The 13,029-nt window shown below is 34.3% G+C and overlaps 1 protein-coding gene across 2 annotated transcripts; it reads right to left on the bottom strand.

Annotated features, from left to right (window-relative positions):
- Positions 1-1,149: 1,149 nt before the first annotated feature.
- Positions 1,150-12,524, bottom strand: LOC111051196 (protein ILRUN). Of its 2 annotated transcripts, XR_005572673.1 has the most exons (6): positions 12,144-12,524; positions 10,062-10,181; positions 7,668-7,903; positions 4,994-5,166; positions 3,589-3,742; positions 1,150-3,544 (listed from the first exon to the last, which is right to left on the bottom strand). XR_005572673.1 is itself a non-coding variant. In XM_039439319.1 (5 exons), the coding sequence occupies exons 1-5, from the start codon at positions 12,305-12,307 to the stop codon at positions 3,704-3,706; spliced, it is 732 nt and encodes a 243-aa protein (XP_039295253.1). In that variant the 5' UTR covers positions 12,308-12,524; the 3' UTR covers positions 1,150-3,703. The 2 variants fall into 2 exon arrangements, 1 of the variants encoding a protein (XP_039295253.1); XM_039439319.1 differs by having other exon boundaries at positions 1,150-3,742.
- Between the last annotated feature and the right edge of the window lie 505 nt (positions 12,525-13,029).

Genomic DNA, 13,029 nt, shown 5'->3' with positions numbered 1-13,029 from the left:
TGCTGAGAATAGAGTTGAAGCAGGTATTTCTAAATTATTATTACTGAAAAAACACTTAACATTAGAGAACTTGATATATGGTGACATTAGAGAACCAAGTGACAATGGTGGTCACATATTGAAATTTGTAGGGTTCTTGGTAAAACCATAGACTAACTAAACATGAGGCTTGAATCTAAAAAAACGGGTTAAATCGGTGGTAAATTTGAGTTCGATCTTCCATTTGACATAATTTATAACTAAGTTTAATGAAATGAAAATTATAGAGTTGAAACTCCGATATTCAATAATAAACACTTTGTATTATTGGATGGGATTAGTGAGTACCGTCAAATTCCTGACTTGTACTCGAGTTGACACCACTAATTTCTTCCACTATTATAAAATATTTATTATTTTATCAGTTAACTGATAAACCTAGAAGCGGCTCATACACTGGTCCAGCATTGCAAGTCGTGCTTGCAGGACGGGCTAAAAAAGTAGAATCGTGCCAGTGTGTGAGGAATGCCGTGCTAAGCACGGCACGATGGTAATCTGGAAAGGTTTGATTTTCGTCGCGCCAGGCCAAAAAATATCACTTTCACAACCGACTTCTAGCACGGCACGGAGCCAATTGAATTTGCAGTGTATGGCGCTCATCGTGCCATGCCAAGCTGCTCGTGCCAATACAAAAAATGGCAGGATGTGCAATGCACGAGCAGTTTATAGGCCGCTAGAAAGAAGCTCCGCTATGAAATCAATAACACTGCTTCAAGAATTCAGTAAAATCAATTCCCATGCCATAATCTTACCAATAATAACAATCTTTCCACTCAAATCAAATACTTATCATTAATCCACATAATGTGGCATATAATAATTATGTATCGTCATGACAATGAAACCTGACGCAAGCTATTAGGCTGGGCACACACCAGTTAGTCTAGACAAGACATGCCCAGACACGTTTAGTCATAATACTTCACTTAGTTGTTTATAAAGACATGTCTAATTGCAATTACTAATCGGTGTGTGCTGCTTCATAAGCAACTATGTGAAGTATTGTGTCTAAACGTGTCTGATCATGTCTTGTCTTGACTAACTGGTGTGTGCCCAGCCTCAGGTTCTCAATCAAGACAACAGGAATTGGGTTAAATTCAATAACAACAGTCCCACTATATTATTTTAATCATAACTATCTCTAATACAGTCCAACACAAAATAGAAATATTTACAATAAAATACCAGTCTAAACTCAAATTATGTATTGGTTAACATTCATAGTTTTATATTCAAGTTCTGAACAAAGATAAAAGGCTATTATCATTAAAAAAGAATAGTTGAGTTAGTATAAAAGAATATATAAGTACAATATGAAATTGATAGAACGAACTTAATTGGTGTGGTTGATAGTAGATGCTTTATTATTGGTCTCTGCGATAATATTAAAAAAATTGAAATGTCGTAAAAACCACAGATAATGATTAAAACTAGTTAGCATAATCCAGAAGCTGATAACACCTTCTTGTAATATAAACATGCTTTAAAACGATTAAAAATATTGAGTCAACCAAACTTCATGCTAAATGTTTGTTCATTTATTGCTTCTTATATCAAAAATAATATTTAACGGTTCAAGTTTCCACTTGGATTTATAATAATCAATATAGTATAGGTTGATCAATAATAAATTACCCTCTTTAATAGGATGACGGTATCCTATAATATCTAATTACCTATTAAACACACCATCTCCTATGTCAAGCATAGTTTTCTCTCAAAATCTTCAGAACTTTATGAGGTCTCAAGAAATTGGAGATTTAATCATTTTCACATCAACAGAAATGCCTATAAAATACTTTTTTACAAAAAAAAAACAAATGTAGGCCTAAGTCCTCTATTCCATATCTCAACTGCATTACCCACTCTATTTACATTTTCTTAGAATAAATGTATTCAATAGTTCTTAGCCTTAACTCTTTTAAATCTATTTTATATTTTCTTAAATATTGTTTCACTTTTTGTCTTCACAAACTGAACCGGGGGAATAATTGATGTGTAATTATTGAAAAGTTTTAACAGTTTGACTAGTTTTGCGGAATTAATTAGAGTTACTGTGGGCTTTATTACAATAATTATTTATTCTAGAAATAATTGGAAATTCGGTCAAGATATTTTATGATTAAACAATTTTTTAATGATATTGTATTTAGACTCTTATATTCTATTATTTAAACAAATTTGAAGTTTATTGACTTTATTGAAAAATTACAGTAATACAGATTCTATTTAAAAAGTGCAATAATACAGATTTAAGGTTTTAAATGATTGGCCTCATTATAATTTAATTCGATTTGTTTTAGTTCGTCCAAAGTGGTAGTTTATAGGGATTTCGGCTGTTATGTTAAGGCACCCCACTCCTTATCATGCTTATATTATACTTTTTAATAAATTTCTTATTTTATCGGATCGTTATCTACATTGATTGAAATTAAAGTGTATACTTCATTAGATAATAAATTATATTACCTCAAGGCACCCCACTACTTATTTACCATTCTATCAAGGTTACAATAATTCTATAATCAAAATTACTCCAATAAAAATAATATAAATCATACCTTAACATTGCATGGAAATAGTGAACATAATTAAATTCAACAGTTCAATATTTGTTACTCCAGTTGCTAATAATAGACTATCAACAATGATACCTAGTGAAATCTTCTCAGCTTTAAATTCTTGCTACGGAGTAATTAAGTTTTTTGAAATGAAGAATATTATAATTATAATTCTTATGATTTTGCAGTAAAATTCTTTCTTACATTGATACGACTCGTAAGTTTCACTAAGTACAGCGGATATTTCAATCGTGACTTTAAAAAAATGAACATGAATATTTAAAACGTTAAAAAGAAAATGCATACCTGAGATCAATATCTTTGCGATAGCCTGAAGATGAAAAAAAATCCATAATTTATTGCGATCCATTCACTAAAAATTAATAACCTCGATGATAATCATAAGAACCTACTAAAGATCAATATTGAAGAAAATAACAACTTTTTAGTAACCTCTACTAAATTGCTAAGAAATTATGCAATAGATTAGTTCTATTTAAATTTTTAGTTTGAACTTTTAGTTGTATTTGAATAGAATTTTAAACAACAGTCCAAATTATATATAGCTTGATGATACTGAAGGATCGTTCCTTGTTTCAAACATGAAATGAAAAATCGTTCATATTTATGGAATGCCAGTTAATGAAACCAATAGGATAACAAGTAACGAAGATCAACTAGAAACATGGTCATCAATCTGATACTGACTCTACATACATTAAAATAAGAATTAAAATAACATCTTGGACAGTGGGGAATACTTCATTATATTTCTTCAAAACTCAAATTTCAACCGAAAATAAAGTAAACAAAAATTATTGTTAAAATTTAATCAACTTGAATACAAATTAAAAAAAAAAAAAACACATTTTCTCAACATATTTCCTTCCATTCACAACAATTTCATCTGGGCCATAATCTATTGTTTTAAGCTATTTTAGCTCTGATTTTTTAAAAAGAAAACAAAGTTTGTAGATAAAATCAATTTGAAAAATACTTAATTTACAATCGATCGCTCACTGCTTGGACGTTCTAGATAGGTTTCGTATTGAGCGTAGATAATAATAAATTGTATTGTTTCGCAAGGCCAGAATGGGTATTGGTCAACACATGTTATCGTTACTGCCAGGATGAAGTGAATCCTGTAACAGAAAAATTGTAATGTTTATCAATGGAAATAAGAAGTTCAGATATTAAATAAATGCACATGACAGGTGAAACATATTTAAAAATGTATTTGTTCAGATTGAACCAAACAAAAAGCAGATTCTGAACTGATAATTTCCATATTTCTCTTTCAAACCCATAAATACCTCCACGATATCCTACTTGAAAACCATGATCTCGAGCAATCCCCAGCATTAACATATTTTCCGTCTAAGGTGCGAAATATACAATTTATCCCTTGGGGAAATTGTCACCCTCAGTTACGCAATCAGACGAAAACCGTTTACCTCAAGGAGAAAGTTTTACTTTTGTCCCTAGATGAACAAAAACCTACTCCTCAATTTCCGTTTTTAAACAAATTTTCGATCATGTTATTTTCGCTAGCAATGATCCACAAATTAGTCGATGATGAGAGATGAATTGTCTTGAGTTTGATTTTTGAGTTTTTGATTTATTCCGAACTACCGGGAAATGAATTTTAAGCACATAACTAACTGTCAGAAAACCTAGCTTGAAAGTGAGAAAAGGCTAGAAAAACGTTTAGGCTGAGGATGATGCTCATAAGTGACCTAGGCTTGTGAGTGGACAATGATAAGACCGTTGATGGGAGGGAATCGACTCACAGTTTTCGGTGTACTCCGAACCACCGGGGAAATTAATTTGAAGCAAGTAACCAACTGTCAGAGGACCTAGCTTGAACGTGAGAAAAGGCTAGAAAACCAGTTAGGCTGAGGATGATGCTCATAAGTGACCTAGGCTTGTGAGAGGACAATTATGAGACCGATGATGGAAGGGAATTGACTTACAATTTTCGGTGAACTCCGAACCACTGGGAAATTAATTTGAAGCAAGTAACCAACTGTCAGAGGACCTAGCTTGAAAGGCTAGAGAAATCAGTTAGGCTGAGGATGATTCCCAAATGTACCGCAGGCTTGTGAAAGGGCAATAAAATTGATTATAAGATGGCAGTTTTGGGCTATGCCTGTTGTTCTCTCTCAATCGTTTTATAATTTACTAACAAAATTATTCATTATTCTGTTTAAAATTACGTGGATAATCTTTATAAGAGTTAAAACACACATGAGTTTTTTGTCTTCCTTATGAATTCTACCAGATTAAACAGGCTTGACAGACACAATGAGCACATAATCTGTTTAATCTAATAGAATTTATAAGGACGGCAAAAACTCGTACGTCCAAAGATCGATGTCTGTAACTAGACATACCTGTAAGTGCGAGTTTGCATTGGCGTTTGGGTTGGCACTGAACGGATTGGCTGGATTGGTTGACGGGAAGCCGACAGTGTTGCCAAGTGCATTCAGGTGAGACAGCTGATCGGCCAGCTCATTGGTCATCGCCTCGGCCGCATCGCTCACAGTCACTATCATCCAAATTATGTCTGCAAACACAACTCCAATCATTCACACGATCAACAACTGAATTATTTAATTATCTAAACACACAACGGAAAGCGATGATGCCTTTGTTTAATATTTCTGTCGCTCACTGTCAATATCAACATAATGATTACTGCAAACCACCAAACACAACTCTAATCATTCACACAATCAACTACTAAATTATCTGAACACATAGCGGAAAGGGATGATTACTTTGTTTAATATTTCTGTCGCTCACTATCAATATCAACATAATGATTACTGCAAACTACCAAACACAACTCTAATCATTCACACAATCAACTACTAAATTATCTGAACACATAGCGGAAAGCGATGATCCCTTTGTTGAATATTTCTGTCGCTCACTGTTAATATCAACATAATGATGACTGCAAAACATCAAACACAATATTCACTTTCTTGGTAAAGCCCGGTCAAGACGCTCAAGTTTAGCTTCAGTCTTTTGCTCAAGCAAAAGTCGACGCATGTAAGTCGTTGCGTCTGGACGGTAAAACGGATGGGTCTTCAAGCTTAAGTCGTCAAACTTAAAATGTATCGGCCGGAAATCTTTTTCCATCAAACCGTCAGTCTTTTGCCTATCCACCAAAACCTAAATCGCGTAAAAATGGAGATAGAGAAATTGTGATTTCAGATTCGGATTCAGCGCCCTCAAATTGATAAAATGCCTCGCGAGTACTTGAAAATAAGCAAGTTTTTTTATCGATTGTATATAACGCCATTTAATCAGTTTTCTTCTTTCTTGATTCTCATGATACTCTCAAAATTTGATGTTGATATTATGATTTACTATCATGATATATTAAGATGTACTATATTGTTGATAATAATACTCTCTACAAAATTTCAATCCATTTACAATCACCGTGTCTTGAGATATGACATGTAAACAAAGCCATTTAGCTATTAACAGTAATATTTTTGTCATTATGTTGTTAAATATAGCATTATCCAGTTGAATCAGCGAAAAAATACGATATAATTATTACTCATCTACCGGATATATGTCAACCGTATACAATTCAGACTCAATGAACCATATTAAGCCCAATTTCCATCGAGTATATGTGCTATTTTTATAGCACAAAAATAGGAAAACGGACGCAATTTTACATCCGTCTTTTGCTTGAACCAAACGATCCGTCTTTTGCTTGAGCGTCTGGACCGGGCTTGAGGGCTACTTGTATTTATGTAAAAATGTTGAAAAAAAGAGAACTTAAATCATCCACACAATCAACAACTAATTCATAACTAAATTATATTAACACACACAGCGGAAAACTCTGCTTCCTTTGTTCAAAATTTCTGCCACCTTAGCACTTGGTCTTTTAATCTTAGTGCCGGTTGCACAAAAGCCGGTTAAATTTTATTCGTGATTAATTCACGAGAACCAATTAGAGAAGAAGTCTTATCAAAAATGCCTTCTCTGATTGGTTCTCGTGAAATTAATCATGATTAAAATTCAAACGGCTTTTGTGCAACCGGGCCTTAGTCCTTTTACAACAACTAATCATAGAGAAAATATCGCATGGTGTAGTGCGTTTATGTTGCAAATTTAATTGTTATCTCAGGCCGATAGTCCTAGTAGTTATTTTTGGTCAAGCTATGTGATGCTGGTAGTCTTTCATACTGTGCTATTCTTAAGGTGCATAGATTTACGCGCCGCGAACATGAGCAATTCACTTTTAATCAGCTGATGCCAAGCTTTTTATATCTATATCTTATACCGTTTCTGTAAAAATACAGATATAGTCAGCTGATTAAAAGTGAATTGCTCATGTTCGCGGCGCGTATATCTGTACGCATCATTACACTCTCAGTAATAACCCTATCACTACATATTACAGTGAAATCATAACCCTATTTCGGACTTTTGAAATGTTATCAAAATTTGGGAGAGAAATAGTACAAGGAATATCTGTAGATTCTCTCCCCCGATCAGTACTTCCTTGTAAAAAATATGAATAAATAAATAAAAATAATAGACAGTAGTCGACAGTTATTGGCTTGATTTGACAAAAAAAATCTGCTTGAAATTTGGAACATAATAATAATAAATAAATTTATTTCCTTAAAGAAAAAATACAAACAAGCAATTAAAAACATAAAAAGTACAAAATAATCTAAAATACAATACAATAGGTCTATAAAAAATATGGAATTTAATTCTATTGGAAATTAACCTACTCAACTGTGGGAAACCCATGTAGACCTACTAGAGTAGGTGTTAGTAGTAGTAATAGATTCTGGGTGGGGGTGCAAACTGCAAATACGTTGGGAAAGTGAACTCACATATTGAGATTATGTTTGAGATTATGTTTTCTATATGATGTCTTCCAGTTGAAATAATCCAGTTCTTACCAGTTTACATAAACTACCTATACCATGGGATATCATCTAATGCTATGTTTTCTCTATGACTAGAAGACTAAGCACGTGACCTCAACTAGCTTCTCCTATGTACCTAACCTAACGTTACCTCCGAAATATGCACCGCTAGGCGTGGCCACCCGGAACTTTGTCTTGTAGATGCCAGGCTGGAGGGGCGCAGTAATTTCAGCTGATGCAATGTTTGCGCATGCGCAGGGTGTGAGGGGTGGCACGGCTATGCGCTCGCGGGTGCCGTCCAGGGAGTCACCCCCCGCCCACTGCAGGTGACAGCCCAGTGGCCATGACTCCTCACCTGTGTTTTGCACCTGCCAGACACGACGAAAACTGAAACACACATTAGGAAGGGATATTCACTATTCAGTTTTAGTCTACTGATTATTAACATTCGTAATCTGCAACGCGTATTCAACGTTTAAGGCTGTGCAAAGGCTAAAAATAAACTTTTTACTGATGATATTTTTCAAAGTTTTTCGATTTGTACATCATCAAGCTATCAAAATTAAAAAGTTTTCTCAGGAAAACATTTTTTTCCCGATTATTACTTTTTGAGATATGTGCGCCCAAAGTTCAAATTTTTGGGACAGACCGTTTCAAATTCGGTGAGAAATAAATTCATGAGATTTAGTAGATAAATTCTTCATGGTATTGATGATTGAATAAAACAAAAATTTCCTGAAATAATCAATTTTTAATAAAGTTATTAAATTTACCAAAAATAACTTTTTTGAGTTATTTTTAGGAATTGAGTTACTTTCTCAAAAATTAATATTTTGAATACATTTTTGTTTTATTAAATCAACAATACCATGAAGAATTTATCCTCTGAATCTCATGGATTTATCTCTTACCGAATTTGAAATGTTCTGTCCCAAAAATTTGAACTTTAGGCGCTCATATCTCAAAAAGCAATGATAGGAAAAAATGTTTTTCTGAGAAAACTTTTTTATTTTGATAGCTTGATGATATACAAATCGAAAAATATCACCAGTAGAAAGTTCTTTTTTACCCTTTCACAGCCTTAATGTGAGGAAGGATATTCACGCCTCATTTTAGAGCTAGGCCTACTGATCATTGAAAGTAGAAACTCTTCCTGAGTTGAAACTACGGAAGAACTTCTATTGGAAAAACTTTGTCGCAAACCAAGAAGTGGTTTACCCATAATAAGCTGAAGTTAAATGAGGCCAAGTCTCAGGAGATTGCATGTACTCTCAGCAGAACAGATAATCTTGATGCTGAGCCTGTGACATTACTAGGTTTTGGTATTGATACATTCATTGGTGTCACATATCACCAAAGTTTGCAGAAGGCTTTCTAGAGTTGTTTATCTGCTCCGGAAAATGAGGGGATGCTCAGTGTTGAACGCCTGCTGATGCTGTACCATGCGGTATTTGCCAACCACATTCAGTACGGCATCTTGATATGGGGGCACTCAGCGCATGTGAGGAACATACTCCTGCTCCAGAAGAAGGCACTCCGTGTAAATGACATGTAGTTAGTTAGATAAATGTTTTTATTTTCACTTTATAACATTACAAGTGACGTGGGCGAAGTTGAGGCAATAAGAGCCGAGGTATGTAGTGAGTATGATGCACACTGCCAGCCCATATTTCAGCGTTTGATTATCCATACAGTATATGGCCTCTACATACTGTCATCGCTTCTACATGTCAGGAAAAACATCTACAAATTCGCCAGAAGAGAGGAAGTGCATTCACATGGAACTCGAGGGAGAGTCAACTTGGATGTGCCGTGCTCTCACCTGTCAAGAGTGAGGGTTAGTTTTTCAGTGTTGGCTGTGCGAATGTTCAACTGCCTACCAGACTCAGTTAGGGCGCGCCCAGAGAATGTATTCAGGAACTCATTGTCGTGGTGGCTCATTGGAAGGAGTAAATAAATAAATAATAACTGAAGGGAAGGAGCTTCTCCCAGTTAGAGGAATTTTAATGAAAGTTTTGCAGGACTGTGATACTATCTACAGTTTATGAATCATGTTGTTAATTACTTGACACGATCTATCCAGGAAAACCTGGCATTGATCATGGCATTGGATATTTGATTATGACGGGACCAAGCGTTTACTACGAATTATGGAAGGTAAGAATTATAGAGGCTTTGGAGTAGTAGAAGTAGTAGTAGGAGGAGGAGGAGGATGACGATGAGAGGAAGAGGAAAAGGAAAAAAATGGACAGGAAATACAGAATATGAATACAGAAAAGTGAAAGATGAAAAGAAATGAGAATTGAATAATAAAAAAAGGAAAAGGTGGTGAAGTCTTACAAAAAGTTTAGAGGATGTAGTGAATCATAATTTCATTATTATTCCATCTCAACTTGAACATTTTCCATTGAAACTCATTGGTTAAAAATATTTAGAATCGCTGATTAAAGGAGAATACCAAGAAGTAGTATCACAAACCAAAATTATTCTGTTCTGAGATTCACTCTTAACTGTCAGTAGACCTATTATTAGTTACTATACTCACATAGTGCCAGGTGGGTATTCTAGAATCTGATCACTGAGCTCATCACGGACCAAGCTCATAGATGGCAGTTTTAGTGAATGTTCGAAATCAAAATAGGAGCACACTGCGGCCTGAAGGTTCCTGCAAACATAAATACACAATTAAAATAAGTTTATTAACTATTATTCCCTACTTGAAACTGTTTTGAATTCAATTCAATCCACAGTTCCAGTTTGAATAATAAAGTAGATTTTAAAGATAGACAGTTTATTTATTTCTAAGGGTACAAACACACTGAAAGCGTCTACTCGCGGAACTGAGCGGGGCGTCAAATTTTGCAACAAGCTGGTTTGTTTTTTTTGGAGCGTCTACGAGCGGAGCGTCAAAGCGCGAGTGCCCTACTAATGTGCGTATACTAGTGGTCTACTCTTGTACTTAATAATGCACTTGTTCTACTACATTTTACTACATATAGTACACTAGTATATTTGATGTTTGCGCAATTCCCCTGTAATGTGTATTATTCTATTATTCCAAAGAAAAAACTCATCTATTGGACTTTGAAATCAAAAGTAAAGCTATTCTAATCCATTTAATTCATATTTCTATTACATTTTACAAATTATCTCACCATCTAGTAAATGTTGTGGGGGAAATTTGGTTCATATTTTTCCCCGTGCTGAACACACTGAGTCTTATCTAATATCCAATAGGTCTACTTAAGTAATTAATCTCACAACGTAATGTCGGTGCAAGCTTAGACAACGCCATTTTCTAGGCTCTTGACGCTCAGACGCTTTCATCATGAACGCTCTGACCAAGCCACGCCACGCTCCGCTTTCAGTGTGTTTTTACCCTAAATCTTATAAATATGTAATATAATACAGTATACACAAATTCAGCAATGTAGACGCATTTATTAAAAAATTTATAAGTCAAATATCATGGTTATCAATCACTAATCACTAATAATATGAATTTTATTCAGGATACCCGAGACTACTATGATCACATTGGATGTTGCTAGTGCACGTGAGACCATGTATTATCACGCATGCAGATGAGAAAAATATCTGAAGAGCGATAGAAACACATTGTGATTTGTCTGTCGCTGCTCATACTGAACGCCTCCAGCAAGTGCACGCGTTCAGGGTGAGAGTGTCTAAGAATCTTTCCGGATTTTGTTTCTCATCTGCACGTGTGGTCATGAATGATCTCGCATACACTTGCACATACGTGCATCAAATTAGATCATACCCTAAGGTATTACACCCTTCAGTCTGCTAGCTCTACCTGGTCGTGGGTTCTAAACCCGCCTGTTGGCATAATCGTTCAATCATCTTATGAAATCCACCTCGTACTTTTCATAGCCCACACACAAGCTGAAAGCTTATGTAGGTATTTTCCATAATAAAAAAATAAGTGGTTATCAATCTATTAATTTGAATACAAATAGAAAGTGGTAATAATATTTAGTCTTTCAACAAATAAAATATTAAGCAAAATAATAGCTTTTCCTATTGTCATGCCTACTTTGCTTAAAAAACTATGAATCAATCACTAAATGCACACTGTTTGTCTTGTCATTAATTAAAAATATCATAGACTATATAATTTAGCCGTGATCTCAAACTCTTTATTATTGCATTGTCAGAATAATAGTCTGGCCAAATACGTCTACTAAATCACGTGATTTGATCTTAACTTACCGTATCTTAAAAAAATAAAGACAGTAGGCTAATTCTATTCTATCTTTGCCCAATTCTCTACTTGATAAGATTTTTCTTAGATACCAGTTTTTTACAGCTCTTATGATGACATAAATTGAATTCATATTTTTTTACAATATTCAACTTATTGATATTCCATTATTATGAATTGGGCCTACTAGACGGTAATTTATTATTCTAGCTGATATTAGTATGTGTCATTAGATACCAAATATGATTAACATATTTTTTGAAAATTCTAGGGTTGTTATATAACTTGGAGATTGGAATAATAATACTATTCGCACAAGTGACTTGACCTAGATCAGACGATGAGCTAGAAATTTCAAGGTCAAATACAAGCAACCTAATTGTAAACAAAACAAATAATTACCAATTGTTCATATCAAGAAAAAAAGAAGCTGTTGTTGCATTCATATTGTCCCCAACAAGTTTTTGCATCTGTTTTACTAGCTCATCTTTGTCAGTTGTTCCCATACAACTGAAAAGTTGCAGCAAATTTTGATCGACAGGGTCGTTATCGAAGTCCACATCCATGTTTGAAGGTGTATTTACACTTGGCACTACACTACACAACGTTTATGATGAAGAGTCAACTCATAATAATTTGTCAATCATTCACTCATCACCAAATTCTTAAACAATGGAAAATTGGTAGATATAACCTCACAAACGCATTTTATCAATCACTTCTTGATCATGGCAACAACAGCAACGTCGTATGATGATGGTATGATTCAGACGTGCATTGCCAACCTGCAAAAATAAATATCACCAATTGTTTTTCTCAAGTTTTGAATGATATGATCCCTTCAAATAAATCAATATAAAATATTCTCAGATAATTATACTAATAATTATTCTAATAGATATTAGTCTAATAATTGATATGAGTTTAGGAGTATTTCATTGCCGATAGAATGTGCTGGTGTGCTTCTTATGAATGATGTAGTTCACATTTCTACCGCTAGGTAGCATGTGGCTTCACTTCTCAGATTCTCATCATCCTGTTTTTCAATCAAGTAATCTCCACTTCCCTGACACTAAATAAATAAATTCTATGCTACAGGCTATGCCATCTCGCCTGGCTAGCTTCTCATATCACCTCTTTAGATGGTATACCGGCTTTTCTTCTATAGTGAGGTCCACGTTGTAATGGCAGTGGAGAATATAGTAAGGTCCACGTTATAATGGCAGTATTTTATTAATATTGGTGTTGCTATCCTTGTCTATCATTAAACAAATGAGGTAGTACTATA

This window comes from Nilaparvata lugens, chromosome 12 (genome assembly GCF_014356525.2).
Source record: "Nilaparvata lugens isolate BPH chromosome 12, ASM1435652v1, whole genome shotgun sequence".
In the NCBI taxonomy this organism is placed as follows: Eukaryota; Metazoa; Arthropoda; class Insecta; order Hemiptera; family Delphacidae; genus Nilaparvata; species Nilaparvata lugens.
Note: the sequence above shows the minus strand (reverse complement) of the source record. Positions and strands in the feature narration are given on the sequence as shown.

Coding starts and splice junctions, on each gene's coding strand:
- LOC111051196 (XM_039439319.1), bottom strand. CDS start 12,307: ATGGATGTGGACTTCGATAACGACCCTGTCGATCAAAATTTGCTGCAA. Junction 7,904..10,061: donor GAATACCCACCTGGCACTAT/GTGAGTATAGTA, acceptor TGTGTGTTTCAG/TTTTCGTCGTGTCTGGCAGG. Junction 5,167..7,667: donor TAGCGGTGCATATTTCGGAG/GTAACGTTAGGT, acceptor TTGTGTTTGCAG/ACATAATTTGGATGATAGTG.